General features: G+C 36.9%; 1 protein-coding gene across 1 annotated transcript in view; it reads right to left on the reverse strand.

Annotated features, from left to right (window-relative positions):
* LOC148851820 (DNA polymerase delta subunit 1) overlaps positions 1-15332 on the reverse strand; it is a 37616-nt gene that overhangs the window by 21829 nt on the left and 455 nt on the right. The window contains exons 2-11 of the mRNA XM_088942913.1: positions 15216-15326; positions 14503-14609; positions 14230-14389; positions 13137-13332; positions 12869-13004; positions 12637-12774; positions 4969-5046; positions 4680-4771; positions 231-297; positions 45-116 (exon numbers count right to left, since the gene is read on the reverse strand). Of these exons, the coding sequence (XP_088799039.1) occupies positions 45-116; positions 231-297; positions 4680-4771; positions 4969-5046; positions 12637-12774; positions 12869-13004; positions 13137-13332; positions 14230-14389; positions 14503-14609; positions 15216-15326 (1157 nt within the window). The remainder of the gene's footprint in view (positions 1-44; positions 117-230; positions 298-4679; positions 4772-4968; positions 5047-12636; positions 12775-12868; positions 13005-13136; positions 13333-14229; positions 14390-14502; positions 14610-15215; positions 15327-15332) is intronic.

Here is a 15332-nt window from a genome sequence, read left to right on the forward strand (position 1 = left end):
ACTACATAAACTTGGAATGACATCAGAATGAATAGCGAACTCACCTGCTCTTGAAGAAAATGTGATGATACAGAATTTAATGAATAAGAACTTAGTTTGTAATCTCTTTGCATGACCTGCAATCAAAGAGGAAGTGTATTTTTCATTTTTAGCAAGCTAAGATAATTATCAAATAGAAAAAAGGTAAGATAATTTTTTTTAAATCTTATGCAATAGAGTTAGCAGACAACCTGAAGTAAATCAAACTGAACTCTCCCTTCAATTGTAACTTCTTTACTTTCCCTCGTTCCATATTGTCTGTAAATGCCATTAAGTATGAATAATAGGCAGATCCCAAATGTAGCTGAAGGTGGAAATCATAGATACAATAATTAAGTAATAAAGAAGTGCCTATAACAAGCATCAGAAAACTAGTTCACTACATAGAGAAAGAATTTTATGACTATGGCACTGAACAACAGAATGATGGAGGAGGATTCATGTAGCCAACCCCATATGGTTAGGACAAGGCTTAGATGATGATAATGACGGTACCATAACTCAAAATATATCAAATCTATAAAGCATAAACTGAAAAAAAAAAACGAAGAAAAAAGAAAAAACTAAAACATGTATAAGATAAAATGCCAATAGTTCTTCGCTTAGCATGCCAAACACTTTAATTGAATCAAAAGATTTCTACCTTTCTCTTTCTTTTCTTTTGCTTTTTCTTTTTTTTTTTTTTTTTTTTTGCAAATGAGTTCATCAATTAACGCATCAAAACTAATAAATTGAATCTGAAGTTTTTGCAATTGAATAAAAAAAACTATTGTACCAACAAACACCACATAACTAGATTCTAAGGGAGCTAAATTCCATTATTGATGACTTGGAAAGGTTGGATAGGGCCTAGTTTTTTTTTTTGGATAGATGATAGGGCTTAGTTATTGAATAGGGTTCAATAATTTTGACGGAAGCAGCCAGGGTAACCCAGGACCGTCTAGCATTGGAGTATTGAGGAATGAAAATGGCAACATCATATCCTTATTCTCAGGCCCAATAGGGATAGGGGACTCTACAAGAGCTGAGATATTGGCTACAGTACAGGGAATTCAGATTGCTAATCAACTAGGAGTGGAAAACCTATTGATTGAAGGGGATTCTAAGGTGATTGTGGGCTGGCTGTCAAATCCAGATTCGGTTGTTTGGAGTTATAGAGATCTCATCAAAAAAGTTAAATGTTTAACAAGGGACATAACATGTAGATATCAGTGGGTGGGTAGGGAGGCAAATGCTTTGGCTGATCATCTTGCTAAACAGGGGGCTACTAGGGACCATTTATTCTGGGCAGCATTGTAATTTTTTCTGATCTTTTGTAACAGTTAGAGGAGGCTGCATCTTGTGCCTCTCCAGGGGATTCTTGTAAAATCTTATTCCTGTTGTTTAATAAAATCATTTTCAATTATCAAAAAAAAAATTACAAAGAAAAAAGGTTGATGCAAGATAAGAAAGACCTAGAAACTAAAAATTAGAAGGGTTTAACTTAAGCTTCAACTCAAAACAAAAGAACGCTCACTCTAGCTGCAACCAAAATTCGGAGTGTCAAAACTCACTCAATTCGCTTACGTTTTAGCATTATTAGAAAAAATAATTGGTTATACATCAAACAAGCCAATCGTGCAACTGGACATGAATTGAGAAAGTTATGGTTGATTTACAAACAGCCAACAAATCTACTACATGATTTTCTAATTTTGGTTATTTGAATTTTTAAATAGAGCTTAATAATTTACTGATCAAAAAAAATAGAGCTTAATAATTTCAGTATCCATTTTGATGGGTATTATTTTTAGAAGTTGTTCTCCTTATTAAAAAATTTATGTCAAAGGTCTAAATAATCAAAAAGTCAATCTTTAAAAGGTTTTTAGAAGTTAGTCAGTTCTGAAGTCCATTTGAAATAAAAGTGTGGGTTGAGAAATGAGGAAACCAAGTTGAAAACTGGTTTCCTCATTTAGGAAACCAGTTGATATGAAGTCCATACCTTTTTCTAAAAAGGCAAAGTTGAAAACTGAATAAATTTGTGTCTTACCAACAAAAATAGAAATGGGGTTTTGATGCCAAATTTTCTGCATGCTTTTGATTCCTTCAAGAACCCATTAAGTGCCAATTCCTAACAGTTCCTCTAGGTGTTGACTCCTAAAGAAGCTTAATTGCTGATTCGAGGGTTATTTTGCCTTCTTTATCTTACTAATAAGCATGCATGTGCTTTGCACGTGGCAATTCTAGATGATGATAATGATGGTAAAAATGTATCCACAAATTTTTATAAATATGTATTTTTTATTTTGTTTTTTATTATTAATCAGATGCAAATTGCAAAATCAAAATCCGATTACATAAACACCTCATCCAAATATGTGATGATTAGATCGAGTTGTAAAGTTTCAAATATCATTGATAGGCCTACCTGCTTCACTAGATTCTTCTTTTTGTAATGTTTTATCTTTTTGGTATATCTTTTTTGTTCATTTATCAAAAAAAACGTAAGATTTAAATAGAGGGGAACGATGTGAATAGTAATAGTTCAATTTACAATTTAAACATCACAATTAAATAGGGACTAAGTTAAAAAATGAGTACTTTAATCAAAAGAAAGTTCCACAATCTTTTCTATATTTTTTTGTAATTCTGTGTAAAAATAATTTTAATAGGACATACTTACTTTTTGTTTAATATGATAATTATATGATATTATACATGTGCCTAAATGTTTTTTCTTTTTGCAAAATTTACATATTTTTTCATTTTTGTACTTTTATATTTTTTTAATTTTATTATTTATTTATGACATTAAATGTTAACACATTTGATTCTTGTTTGTTACACTTATTGTTTTAATTTGATTAATAAAAATATCATAAATGTGTAATTTTTCTACATTTTTGTAATTTTCTATATCTATTCCCATTTAAAAAATTTTATTACCTAACTATGACTTCATAGGTTGATCAATTTGATTAGGATGGTTGAATTTCTTAGCCACCACTTGGACAAAGAATAGTTTTATTTTTTGGTCAGTTTTAAAATATATGGGTTTATGTTGTTAAAAATATTGGCATAGATCTCATTAGTAGCATTTATTAGTAAAAAGAAACTTAAATATAGGATTTAATAAGAGAATATGGGAGTTAATAATTTAAGTATAAGAATTAATGAGAGGGGATTAAATGAGGTGAGTAATAATAATTGAAGTTACATTTTCAACCCTTACCATTAGAGATGAACTAAATTCACAATTATGGGCATTTTAGTAGTCATTAAAGTTGTAATAAAATGGCTTTTATACCCTTTCCCAAACAAAGAAGTAGAGGGTAATTTTAGTCTAAAAAAAAGTTTCACATTGCATTCCCACTTTTATATATAGTATAGATTTAACAAGCCTATGCTGGTATACTTCAGAAGAGATAGTAAGGAGATTGTGAACATCTAATACAAATCTTTTAGTATATTTTGCATCTTTCTGCATAAGCATGTTGTTCCTCAATGATGCCTTGAGTTCTCTTCAATTCTTTCATTACCATATATTAATAAAGTTCTTTCATTATTATAGAAAAGAGTTATCTAAGAAGTTTCTAATAGTCCTAGAAGTTCTTCCATTATTCATTTTGTGGATTGAATTGAATATGTTCTCTGCAGACCTAGTGTGGACTGCAGAAAAAAATACTGTTAATCTTGTATTCTCGAGGAGACAAGAACTCCAATTGCATGTTTTCTTCAGACTGGGATACTATAACTAGAAGAGTCTTTATTCATTAGTACCAGCATTGTCATTAGTGGCCATTGCTTCGTGTGATGGTAAAATCTTGGGCTGACAAACGTGAAAACACAGGTTCAAGTCTGAAAGTGGCCACTTTGTGGGAAAAATTTTCCTAAGATTTGGTCCATATCCAATCAACCCCTCCCAAGACCCCAAATATCTGGGATCGACATTGTGGAATGGCCTTTTTAGTTCCTCCATGGCCATTACAACTTTTTCTTTTCAGCTCTTCACGCTAGTCTTTGGAGAACAGTCTTGCCAATGTATGTTCTCTGTATGAGGGGTTCATCAACCCAAATAGCCATTGTGCTTTCTCTATTTGTCATTAGATTAAACGGGAAAAAAAATGTCTATCAAACCATGTGACTCTTCTACAGAGCTATGAAACTCCATATTTCCCTGTGACCTTGGTGATATTGCTGACTCCAGATTACACCTCCATTTCTCCTTCCTTACTTCTATCATATATCTTTTCCATCCACCATAACTAAGACACCTTAACCAAGTCAAGGCCCCCACACTCACTCATAACTAGAAGTCTTGAACCACATATTATCATTCCTTGTCCATTGGTTCAAGGTTCTGGTTTTACTATTAGCTAGGTCATATAGGCATTAGTTAATCCTTTTCAAACTGATATGGTTTTTTTATGATTGTTCAGGCATTACTTTGTTGCAGAAGTTCCTTGTCCAAAGATGAAAATATGAAATCTCTGAAACAAAGAAAAAAAAAAGGATGAAATCATTCTAACAGTTACAGAATCCCAAATGAATTTTCCATCTACAATTAAATAGTCATTTAGTGCAGTAAATGAAGCATGTAAGAAAGCCAAGGATATGAGAAAATATAGATGCAACCAAAAATATATGATGCAAAAACTAACCTTGAAGAAAAGGTGGTATCCTTTACACGCACCCTGCTATTCCTGATGCGGCCTAATATTGGAAATTCTGCTATTTTTAGGGCCTCAGCTCTCTAAAACCATGAAAAGAAAAACCATATTAATGCATTTCTGTGTAGTTGCAGCCCAGAAATCATGGGCATTCCTTGCAGCTAAGAGAGAGAGAGATGTTCATAGTACAATTCTTTGTATTCTTCATTGTGCAATTTCAGACTAAGGGAAAAAAGTAAAGGACAAAAATATGGGAAGAAAAGGAGAAAAATAGAAATACCTCAATGAGATATGGCAAATCAAATTTGCAGATGTTATAACCAATTATAATATCAGGATCCACTTCTCGGATAAAATCCTGTATGAGGCTCATGCATCAGAGAGTGTCAACTGAAAATAAAATTGTTGTTTTAATCGTTCATAGTTTGTTTTAATCAGGTTTCTTACATCAACAAAAAACACTACCATTCATGCCCCAGATCAATAAAGAACTAAAGGATTATTGAACTATAAGCATGCAACAATCACATGATTCTATGCATTTGTAAAGTACAAATCAGTACAAATCAAATCAAAACTATGCCACAAATAATTTTTCTAAAGGTCAAAGTTAAAAAGGACAACAACTAATGCAGGCCCTATCTATTTGTGGAATCATGGGAGGGGTAGATTGGATATGGGCCTAACTTCAGGGTTTGTTTTATTTTTGCACAAAGTGGTCACTCTCAGCTTACCACCATGCCAAACAATGGTAAAACTATGTCATAAAGGATTTTTCTAATGATCAAAATTAATAAGGCCATTAACTAATGCTGTTCCATCCACCCGGGGTCTTGGGAAGGATGGATTTGGTTATGGACCTAACCGGGTTGTTGCACGGTGGCCAGTCTCATTTTACCGCCCTGCTAAGACATGCCCCCCTTCTAATGATCAAAACATAAGGATAGAAACGGACATGCCAAACATAAATCATATATTCTCAATATTGTAAAAAATATATAAAATTAATTCTTTGGGAAATTGTAAGCCGAGTTTAAAGTTAGAACTTAGAAGAAGGATGTGGAGGTGGAGGGATATTGCCATACCATAATCGGCTTGATCAGAGCTTAAGAAGAGATCCCATGGAAATTCAGGTCAATGGTGAGACAGCCATGGTTTTTAGATACCATCTTGAATAGCTCATTCATATAGGTGTCCAAAAGTGATAATGCTTTAGCCGATTTAGCAGCAAGGGCTGGGGTGACAAGGGATCAGTTTGAATGGGTCTATCCAGAGCCAGGTTGTAATTTGCCATCTGTATTTAGTAATTGTAATTTGTATAATTGTATTTTGGGCTCCTTGGCATAGGAGCAACTTCTGTACTTTTGGTTACTGTTCACTTTGGAGAGCAGTGGGATGTCTCTTTTCAATGAAATTTTGCTATTATTCATCAAAAAATAATAATTCTTCAGGAAGGCAGCTTCCTGAAAACCGCCAGACAATATACACTGTTAGGCAAGAAAACATTCTGTTTTAGAGGTTACAAATCATACTTATTCACACTGTAGGTGTTCAAGACTGCTATTCAGTCTTGATCACTAAGAGATTTCAGATTCGATGAGAAGAGAAAGTGAAGGAGATGTAGAAGAAAGAGTGATGGAAGAGCAATAAAACACAGATTTTGAGGAGAAGAACAGAATGTCAATATTCTGCCGCCGCCACTTTAAGTTAATATATATAGGTTATGCTAGTTACATGAAAGGACATATCTGCCATTGGTGTTTACATCATAACTGCTAACAAATAACAAACAATATAAAACTAAAACTAGAAATTACAGAACAGCAAAATAACCACAGCTGTGACTAGATACATTCTACCCTACAAACAGAGTGGGACCACAGCTGTGGGGCCCACATCAATGTTCTCTACACTCCCCTTCAAGTTGGGAGTATATGTTCATCATTCCCAACTTAGATAGATCCGCCTCTAACTTCTTTCTTGATACGGCTTTAGTAAGAATGCCTGCTAGTTTCATATTGGATGTGATGTAAGGGAGGCATACTTCTTGAGATGAGACTCTCTCTCACACAAAATGGCGGTCAACTTCAATGTGTTTGGTTCTATCATGTTGTACTGGATTATGTGCTATATTAATGGCAGCTTAATTATCACAGTACAGCATCAAGGGTTTCTCATACTCAATACCCAACTCCTCAAGTAGAGATCTTAACCATAGGATTTCAGCCACTCCATTGGCCATGGACCTGTATTCTGCTTCAGCACTTGACCGGGAGACAACACTTTGTTTCTTACTTCTCCAGGAGACAAGGTTTTCTCCCACAAGGGCACAATATCCCGAGGTAGACCTTCTGTCATCAACACTCCCAGCCCAATCTGCATCAATATAAACCTCCACCTTCATGTGATTGTTGTTCTTGAAAAGTATACCCCTACTTGGGCATCTCTTCAAATAGGCTAAGATTCTTTCTGCCGCAAGAAGATGTGTGGTTCTAGGAGAATGCATGTACTAGCTAACAACACTAACAACATAAGTAATATTTGGCCGAGTGAGGCAGAGATATAGGAGCTTTCCTACCAGTTGCTAGAACATGACTTTGTCTTGAAGAAGCTCCCCACTCTCGACACTAATCATGTGATTCTGTTCAATTAGTGTATCTGTAGGCTTGACACCTAACCTTCCAGTTTCTGCCAACAGGTCTAAAACATATTTCCTCTGAGATATAAAGATCCCCTGTTTGGATCTAGCAACCTCAATACCCAAAAAATACCGGAGTACACCAAGGTCCTTCTCCTCAAATTCTTGGTGAAGAAGCTGTTGAAGAGACTCAATCTCATGGCTATCATTCCCTATGACCACAATATCATCAACATATACTGCCAACAGTGTCAAAGAGGACTCCACCCTCTTGATGAATAGGGTATGATCTGACTGGGCCTGTACATATCCAAACTCCACAAGTGCTAGTCTGAATCTATCGAACCAAGCCCTATGTGACTGTTTCAAACCATACAAAGCCTTGTTGAGCCAGCAGACCTTCTTACCTACTTCTGCATCATAGAATGCAGGAGGCAAACGCATGTAAACTTCTTCCTGTGGATCTCCATTCAGAAAGGCATTTTTCACGTCCATTTGGTATAAAGGCCAAGTGTGACTTGCTGCAAGGGACAAGAGAACTCGAATAGTAGTCATCTTGGCTACCGGTGCAAATGTCTCCAAGTATTCTATGCCATAAGTTTGTGTAAACCATCTTGCAACTAACCAAGCTTTATACCTCTCAATAAATCCATCTGCATTATGCTTCACCGTAAACACCCATCTGCATCCAACTGGTTTCTTTCCTTTTGGCAAATCAACTACCTCCCAGGTGTCGTTCTTCAACAGAGCATCCATCTCAACTTGCATTGCATCTTTCCATTCAGGGACAGATAGGGCTTCTTGCACTGGAATAGGGACATTGGAAATGGATGTGGTACAATGTCGTTTCCCTTTACGGACTACAATTGGAAGGTCAAGATCATCTGTAGGGGAAGTCTCTATGGGCTCAAGATCATCTGTAGGGGAAGTCTCTGTGGGCTCTGGGATTGAAGTGTCTGGACCTAGAGCTGCAGATGAGATTGGAGCTGGTCTGGACTGCTGATGATCAGGATCAACCTGCCTGCACTACTTGTGATAAACCCTCAACTCCTATCCCTCTGACCACCCTCACCATTGCAGTACTCATCACCCAATGAAATAGGTAAAAGAACTGCCCCACTCTCACTGCTCTCCCCCTGAAGACAAAAACTCAAACCCCCACTCTCACTACTCTCCCCCTGAGGTGCAACCCGAGGATAATAGGGTGTCCCCTCAAAGAAAGTGACATCCATGGAGACAAACTTCCTCCTTGAGACAAGATCATAACAGCAATAACCCTTTTGAGTTTGTGCATAACCAAGAAAGATGCATTTGGAGGCCCTTGGTTCGAACTTGGAGTGATGGGGTCCGAGAAGCTGAACAAAACAGGTACAACCAAATGTTTTAAGGGGAACAATAAACAACTCCTCATTTGGGCATAGAAGGGAAAAAGGAAATTTCATATCAAGAACCCGTGAAGGAACCCTATTAATAAGATATACCTCGTGAGCATAGCATCACCCCAGAAGCGAATAGAAACATTGAAGGTAAACATAATACTTCTAGCCACCTCCAAGATGTGCATATTCTTCCTTTCTACAACCCCACTCTGCTGAGGTGTATGAGGGCAAGTGCTCCGGTGGATAACCCCATGATTAAGAAGGTAAGATGCCAATGGCTTAACAAAGTATTCATTTGCATTATCAAATCTAAGAACTTTGATCTTGGCATCAAATTGGGTTAGGATCATTTGGTGAAAATTTTGGGTCAGGGAAGGTACCTCATCTCGTGAACGCATGAGATAAACCCAAGAAAAGCGAGTATGGTAATCAACAAATAACAAAAAATATCTGTACCCACCCATGGAAAGGATATGATAAGGCCCCCAAACGTCAGTATGCACAATATCAAAAGAATTACCACTCCTTTTATTACTCAATAAATAATGCTTTCTACAATGCTTAGCAAACTCACAACTTTCACACTGTAGCTTAAACAACTCAATAGACTCAAATAAAGTAGGAAACAGACTCTGTAAAGATCGAAAAGATAAATGACCTAATCGGTTATGCCAAAGCATAACCGGACTCACACTCTGAGAAACAAAAGACAACTTCTCTACTGACTCTCCCTGATGGAACCGCTCCTTGAGCAGATAGATCCCATTCGTCTCACGACCAATCCCAATCACCTTCTGCGTCTCCAAGTCCTGAAAAACACATCGGTCAGGGAAGAAGGTTACTGAGCAGTTCATATGCTTGGTAATACTACTGATTGAAAGAATGTTGGTATCAAGCATAGGCACATGCAAAACAGATGATAGGGAGATAGTATCTGAAAGCTTGATGTCACCCTTCCCAGAAATAGGAACCAAGGAGCCATCAGCAATAGATACCTTATCCCTACCAGAAGACAAATGGTAAGTAGTAAACAGTGAAGGCAAACTAGTCATGTGATCAGATGCACCCGAGTCTATTACCCAACAAGGTTCAGTAGTACCTAGAGCTGAGGCATGATAAGCTGAAGCTCGAGTACCTGAATGGGCAAAGGCAGATGCGACAGGGGCTGATGGAGGCTGCGGTGGCTGAGCTGAATTTCCAACCTCCTTTTCTAGCTATATTAAGGCAACCCAAACTGCAACTAAGGTCTCCAAAGATGTTCCTTTTGTGCCATACAAGGATGCTGAATCAATGTTCATGGCTACATGAGCAGTGCCCTTCTTGTTTCTTAACTTCGCAGGAACCAAGTGGAGATGCAGTTTCCAACATGTCTCTTTTGTATGTTTGGGTTTCTTACAATGTTCACATGCTACATCCTTCTTGTCTTCCTTCCTCCTGTCCTTCTCTGAATCACCCCCTAATTGGGGTGTAGCCGCTACAAAGGCTGATGTGGGTGCATGAGGTTGCATCATAACCTTCCTTCCGGTCTCTTCACTGTGTACAAATGAGTAAGCCTGAGAGAGAGTCACACTGTCTCTAGTCAAAATCTGTTGCCTCACAATATCATATTCTGAGTTCAGTCCCGCCAGGAACTCAAACACTTTGTTTTTCTCAATGTGCTTTCTATGGGTCTGAGCATCTTTGGGACTCTCCCACTCAAGAGTCTCTAAGTGATCAACCTCATGCCACAGAGACTTCAAGGTAGAGAAGTAGACCGATACCGGTTTCTCTCATTGTTTAAGGGTGTTCACTTCACATTTCAATTCATATGCTCTGGCAACATTAAGGGGTTGGGATTAAGTTTCTTTCATAACATCCCATATTTCCTTAACTGTCTTTGCCCACAAATAATTCCGGCTAATATGAGGCTGCATAGAATTACAAGCCATGTCATAACCAAGTAGTTTTCTTGCATCCACTTGGTATATGCCGGGTCTCCTTTGGAAGGTTCTTTCATATCTCCCAGGAGGTACCATAATTTACCTCTTCCACCAATAGCCATCATGGTTGATTGGGCCCATTCCAAATAGTTTGATCCATCAAACTTTACGGTTGTAATCTGACCACCCATCTCAGAAATACCACCATAACTGACGTTCCCAAGATTGCCTTCTGCATGAATTTTAGACTCCGCTTCTGTCAAGACTCAAAAAAGTACTTGAATCACCAATCACAATCAAAACAGTATAGGCATGATCTGTATTCTTAGTGTATGTGCACAAACTGAAGTAATTCTGATCTGAAACCAACTAGCCAACACAGCAGTAGCTGTCCGTAGATCTCTATCCCCCTCAGAACTCTGAGAACAACTTTAAAACAAAACTGATATGCTAGGGAAAGTTAGAATTTTAATCAGTCCTGAAAGGAAGCAATTCAGTCGCACAATCCAAACTGTATAGATGAGCTTGCAGTAGGGTTAATAAGAAACCCTAGAATCTGATCGGACCTACCAATCAACTTAAGAGTAGCTCTAGGTAGATCACAAGGTTCAATCAACCACTAGGGCTTGCCGCAGATCACTTTCAAACCCTAGAGTAGAGAGAAACACAGTTCGGTCCAGGGTTTGCTGTAAAACCCTAGGAAATCGAAGAGAGAAAGAGCTAGAATGGTTCGGCCTTCCCCTCCAGATAGGTCCAACCTATCTTCTCTAAAAAACTTCTATTAAAAAGTAACTTACAAGGAAAAAATAGTCCGCCGCCTTCTAGGGTTACCTGAACCCTAGTCTTCTCTGATCCTTCCTGACCACCAAAACTCTTCAACCCTAGCAAGTTTCCAACAGCTGCTAGTACCTCTGGCGATCTCCAAGAATCAGTCTGCGAACTCCTCCTTTTCAACTTTCAGTCCTAGGAGATTCTCATGTGGTCAGCTGGTATTAGACTCAAATGAAAAACCCTAACTTGGCTATGATACCATGTAGGTTTTCAAGACTGCTATTCAGTCTTGATCACTAAGAGATTTCAGGTTCGATAAGAAGAGAAAGTGAAGGAGATGTAGAAGAAAGAGTGATGGAAGAGCAATAGAACACAGATTTTGAGGAAAAGAATAGAATGTCAATATTCTGCCGCTGACACTTTAAGTTAATATATATAGGTTATGCTAGTTACATGAAAGGACATATCTGCCCTTGGTGTTTACATCATAACTGCTAACAAATAACAAACAATATAAAATTGAAACTAAAAATAACAGAACAGCAAAATAACCACAGCTGTGACTAGATACATTCTACCCTACGGACAGAGTGGGACCACAGTTGTGGGGCCCACATCAATGTTCTCTACACACACATTACAAGACATTAAATTATCTTATTCTTACCAAACATACATCATATTTGCCCCTCAGAGAAGACAACCAAAAGGGAAAAAACATTCCCAATATGTGATTTTTAGGCAAATGGACCCAGGAGGCATTTTTCCAGTTTCCCATTTGTTGCTCCATTCCTTTACAACCTCTAAGATCTGTTTTCATTATTGGGAGCCTTTTTGGATTGTTACTTTTATGCCTCACAGTCCCTCTGAGTTTATTTTTTATTGACTGATAAAGGTTTTGAGCTCCCAAGGTCCAATCCTACAGAGAACACTCCCTTTTACCTAATTATGGGTTGTTCAGAAGGAAAGAAATTATTAACTTTTCAAACATCAGAATTGCCCCATTTGAAAGTATTCAATACCATATCTTGTTTTCAACCAACCATTAAAGCATCTTTTCAATGAATAGAGATTTCTGAAAGCAACCTTACAACCATATAGCACTCATTCTGATACCACTATAAATGGGGCTTTCCCCCTCTATAAGTAGTACTAATACATTGTACTCACAAAAATAAAGGGTGCAAAGAGAAATTTCAGAATACAAGAATGAACACTGCTATGAGAGAGAAACAATTTACCCTCCAAGCTAGTAAAACTTCTCTTTCAGTGTCAAATGACATCACATCAACACCAACAATTGGAGCACATGATTTAAGTGTCATGACATTGCGTACAAATGGCTGGCTTTCTCCTTGAAGAGTCACTAGATTGGCAACCTAGAAAGAAAGATGGTTCATTGTAAAGAAGGTATATTAATAGCTAGCTGTATAATTCAAATTTTATTTCTTTTGAGAAAAGTAATAGATGAACCTGAATAACAGGATCATGACTAGGCTCAGGAAAATGCCCTTTGCGACCAGCACACTCAATGTCAAAACTCAAAATGCGAAAAGGAGCCATTTTTGAGAACTCTCCTTCAGGGGCATGACTGATTATATCAGAATACCTAGCAACATTTGTCAAGGATAGCAACGTCCCCATTGAAACCATGCTGAAAGTAAATGTGATTGATAAAAAATAAAAGGATAAAAAAAAAATCTTTAGAGGAGATTTAACGAGATCCAATGCATGAGGATACAGGCAATCAAACTCCAACTGGCAATAAGACAACTGCCTTGTTGTGTTCATATATTTTCCTGCAGGAACTTCGATCCAATTGCCTCCAACAATATTGCAATCAATCATGAAACGAAGAGCAAAAAGGACATTGCTTTCATATGTCATGAAGCTCTTTAAACCAAGACCGTCAATTTGTATGCCCCTATCAAGGATTCCTGCCAAAGTAAAGTGTTATTAGAATCTACAAAACCCATATAAGCAGTCTGTCCCAATTGACAGTTAAGATATATATTTTTACAATAAATTAAAGTTCATTCAAAAAGGAGAATTACAAGATATGATGATATGGAAACACCAAGCATGGGAAAGGGGAAAAAACCTAACCCCCTTAACAAGGGCATCCAAGATAGCTTGCTTTTAAACTCCCTTCTAAAGAAAAAAAAATGAAAGAAAACTTGATCCATGTATCAGCATTTAAAACCATTACCAGTTCAAATTCAACCAACATTAGTCAACTATTTTTTACAAAAAAGAAAAAGATCTTTATAGATATATCTGTGTGAGCTCATCTATGTTTATTTACCTGTATGATGTCAAGGATGATATGAAATAATTAGGTTATACAAGGTTTAGCAAACTACAATTAGGTGCCATTTGATAACAGCTGAAGTGGCTAAACTGAAATGCTTGTTGCTTTGTCTTTTAGTGAGAAGTTTTAAGGAGGTTGTGGGTTCCTTGAGAGTTGGGGCTGAAGTTGGGTAGATTACTACATCCTTGAATATTTTATTACTTTTTTTATCAATAAGTTTATTACTTAATTAGTTTATCCACTAAAAGCAAAAGTAATAAGCCGCTCAGTTCAGCAACTTTAGACGTTATCAAATGTTAGTCTACTACGCTGCCACTTAGGAAATTGTGCATCAAAAAAGCATTTGCACCAGAACCAAAGGGGAAAATGATAGATTGTTTAAAATCATAAAATGTTTAGTTGCAGTAGAAACAACTATATAACTACAATTCATCAAGTACCATACTTTAAATAATGATTTAAAAGGAAAAAACAACTTCCTGGCAATTTAAGTAAAAATTGGCAATTTAATAGTCAATTTTACCTCGGCAACTAGTGACCATTGTAGGCAATGCAACAACAATTTTGAGAAATGGCTGAGATTTCTGTTGCTGGTAATACATTATGCTCCTCTTCTGCACCATCTCAATCTGTAGAACACACTTGGGAACCTTACTGTTTCTATTTGCTTCCTTCATCCTACTCTGAAAGCACCCCACCAGAGAGACACAACCAGCAGAACCACAGTAAATTGCTAATAATAAAGCTTAAACATTACCCCATCGGGGGAAATAAAGGAGGGGGGGAGGGGGACGACCTCAAGAATTTGATGGAAGCGAGAGATATCATCTGGGCCCATTCCTGGAGGACAGCTGATGTAGAAATATGGCTCAAAGCCGTGAACAAGGCAGCAGACACTGTGTCCTGACAATGCCAAGATGAAAACTTATGAGTCCCATAAAAAAAATGTTTAAATTTAAAATAACATGCAGGTACAGTAATAATGGCTTCCAGTCTTCACTTAGACAAATAATCTGCTTATATAATAATAATCATTAGAAATGTTACACCTTTAGGTCAGTCCCTGTACAACGCAGCAACAATTTGTAAGTAACAATTAAAGCCACCCTAATATGTTTTAACTTTCAGACTGCTAGTTAAAAGATCAGTTAGAACTTTAATTGTTATTTAGAGTCAAGGCAACTAGAAAAATGAAATTGAAAACAGCAACTACAATGACAGTAGAATTTTACTTGGCAATAAAATTGGCATTAATTTGTACTTCTGAGTATGCCAGTAAATTACCGCTATTGGTCAGATAATGTGAATGTCAGAAAGACATGATTGAATTCTTCCGGGAAATTCGTTTAAACTTCAAACTATGATTGCCCTCCCCAATGAGTTCAAGCAGCAGTAGAGGGAAAAGAACCAACTTTTTATGGAAATTTTAAACAAAAAAGAAATAAAAACAAAGCAGCGACGATTATAAGTAATAGGTCATGAATAAATAAAAAGAAAAATACAACTAACCTTCCCTTGTGACACCAAACATTCTGAGAATGGCAGCCGGACCAGAGGAATTTGGCATTAGCACTTTATGGCTATCTCCGATCACATAATCGATCTCAAGTTGTTGGAAAACTGAAA

Source organism: Nelumbo lutea, chromosome 5 (assembly GCF_056320005.1).
Source record: "Nelumbo lutea isolate HS-2025 chromosome 5, American lotus-T2T, whole genome shotgun sequence".
NCBI classification, from domain to species: Eukaryota; Viridiplantae; Streptophyta; class Magnoliopsida; order Proteales; family Nelumbonaceae; genus Nelumbo; species Nelumbo lutea.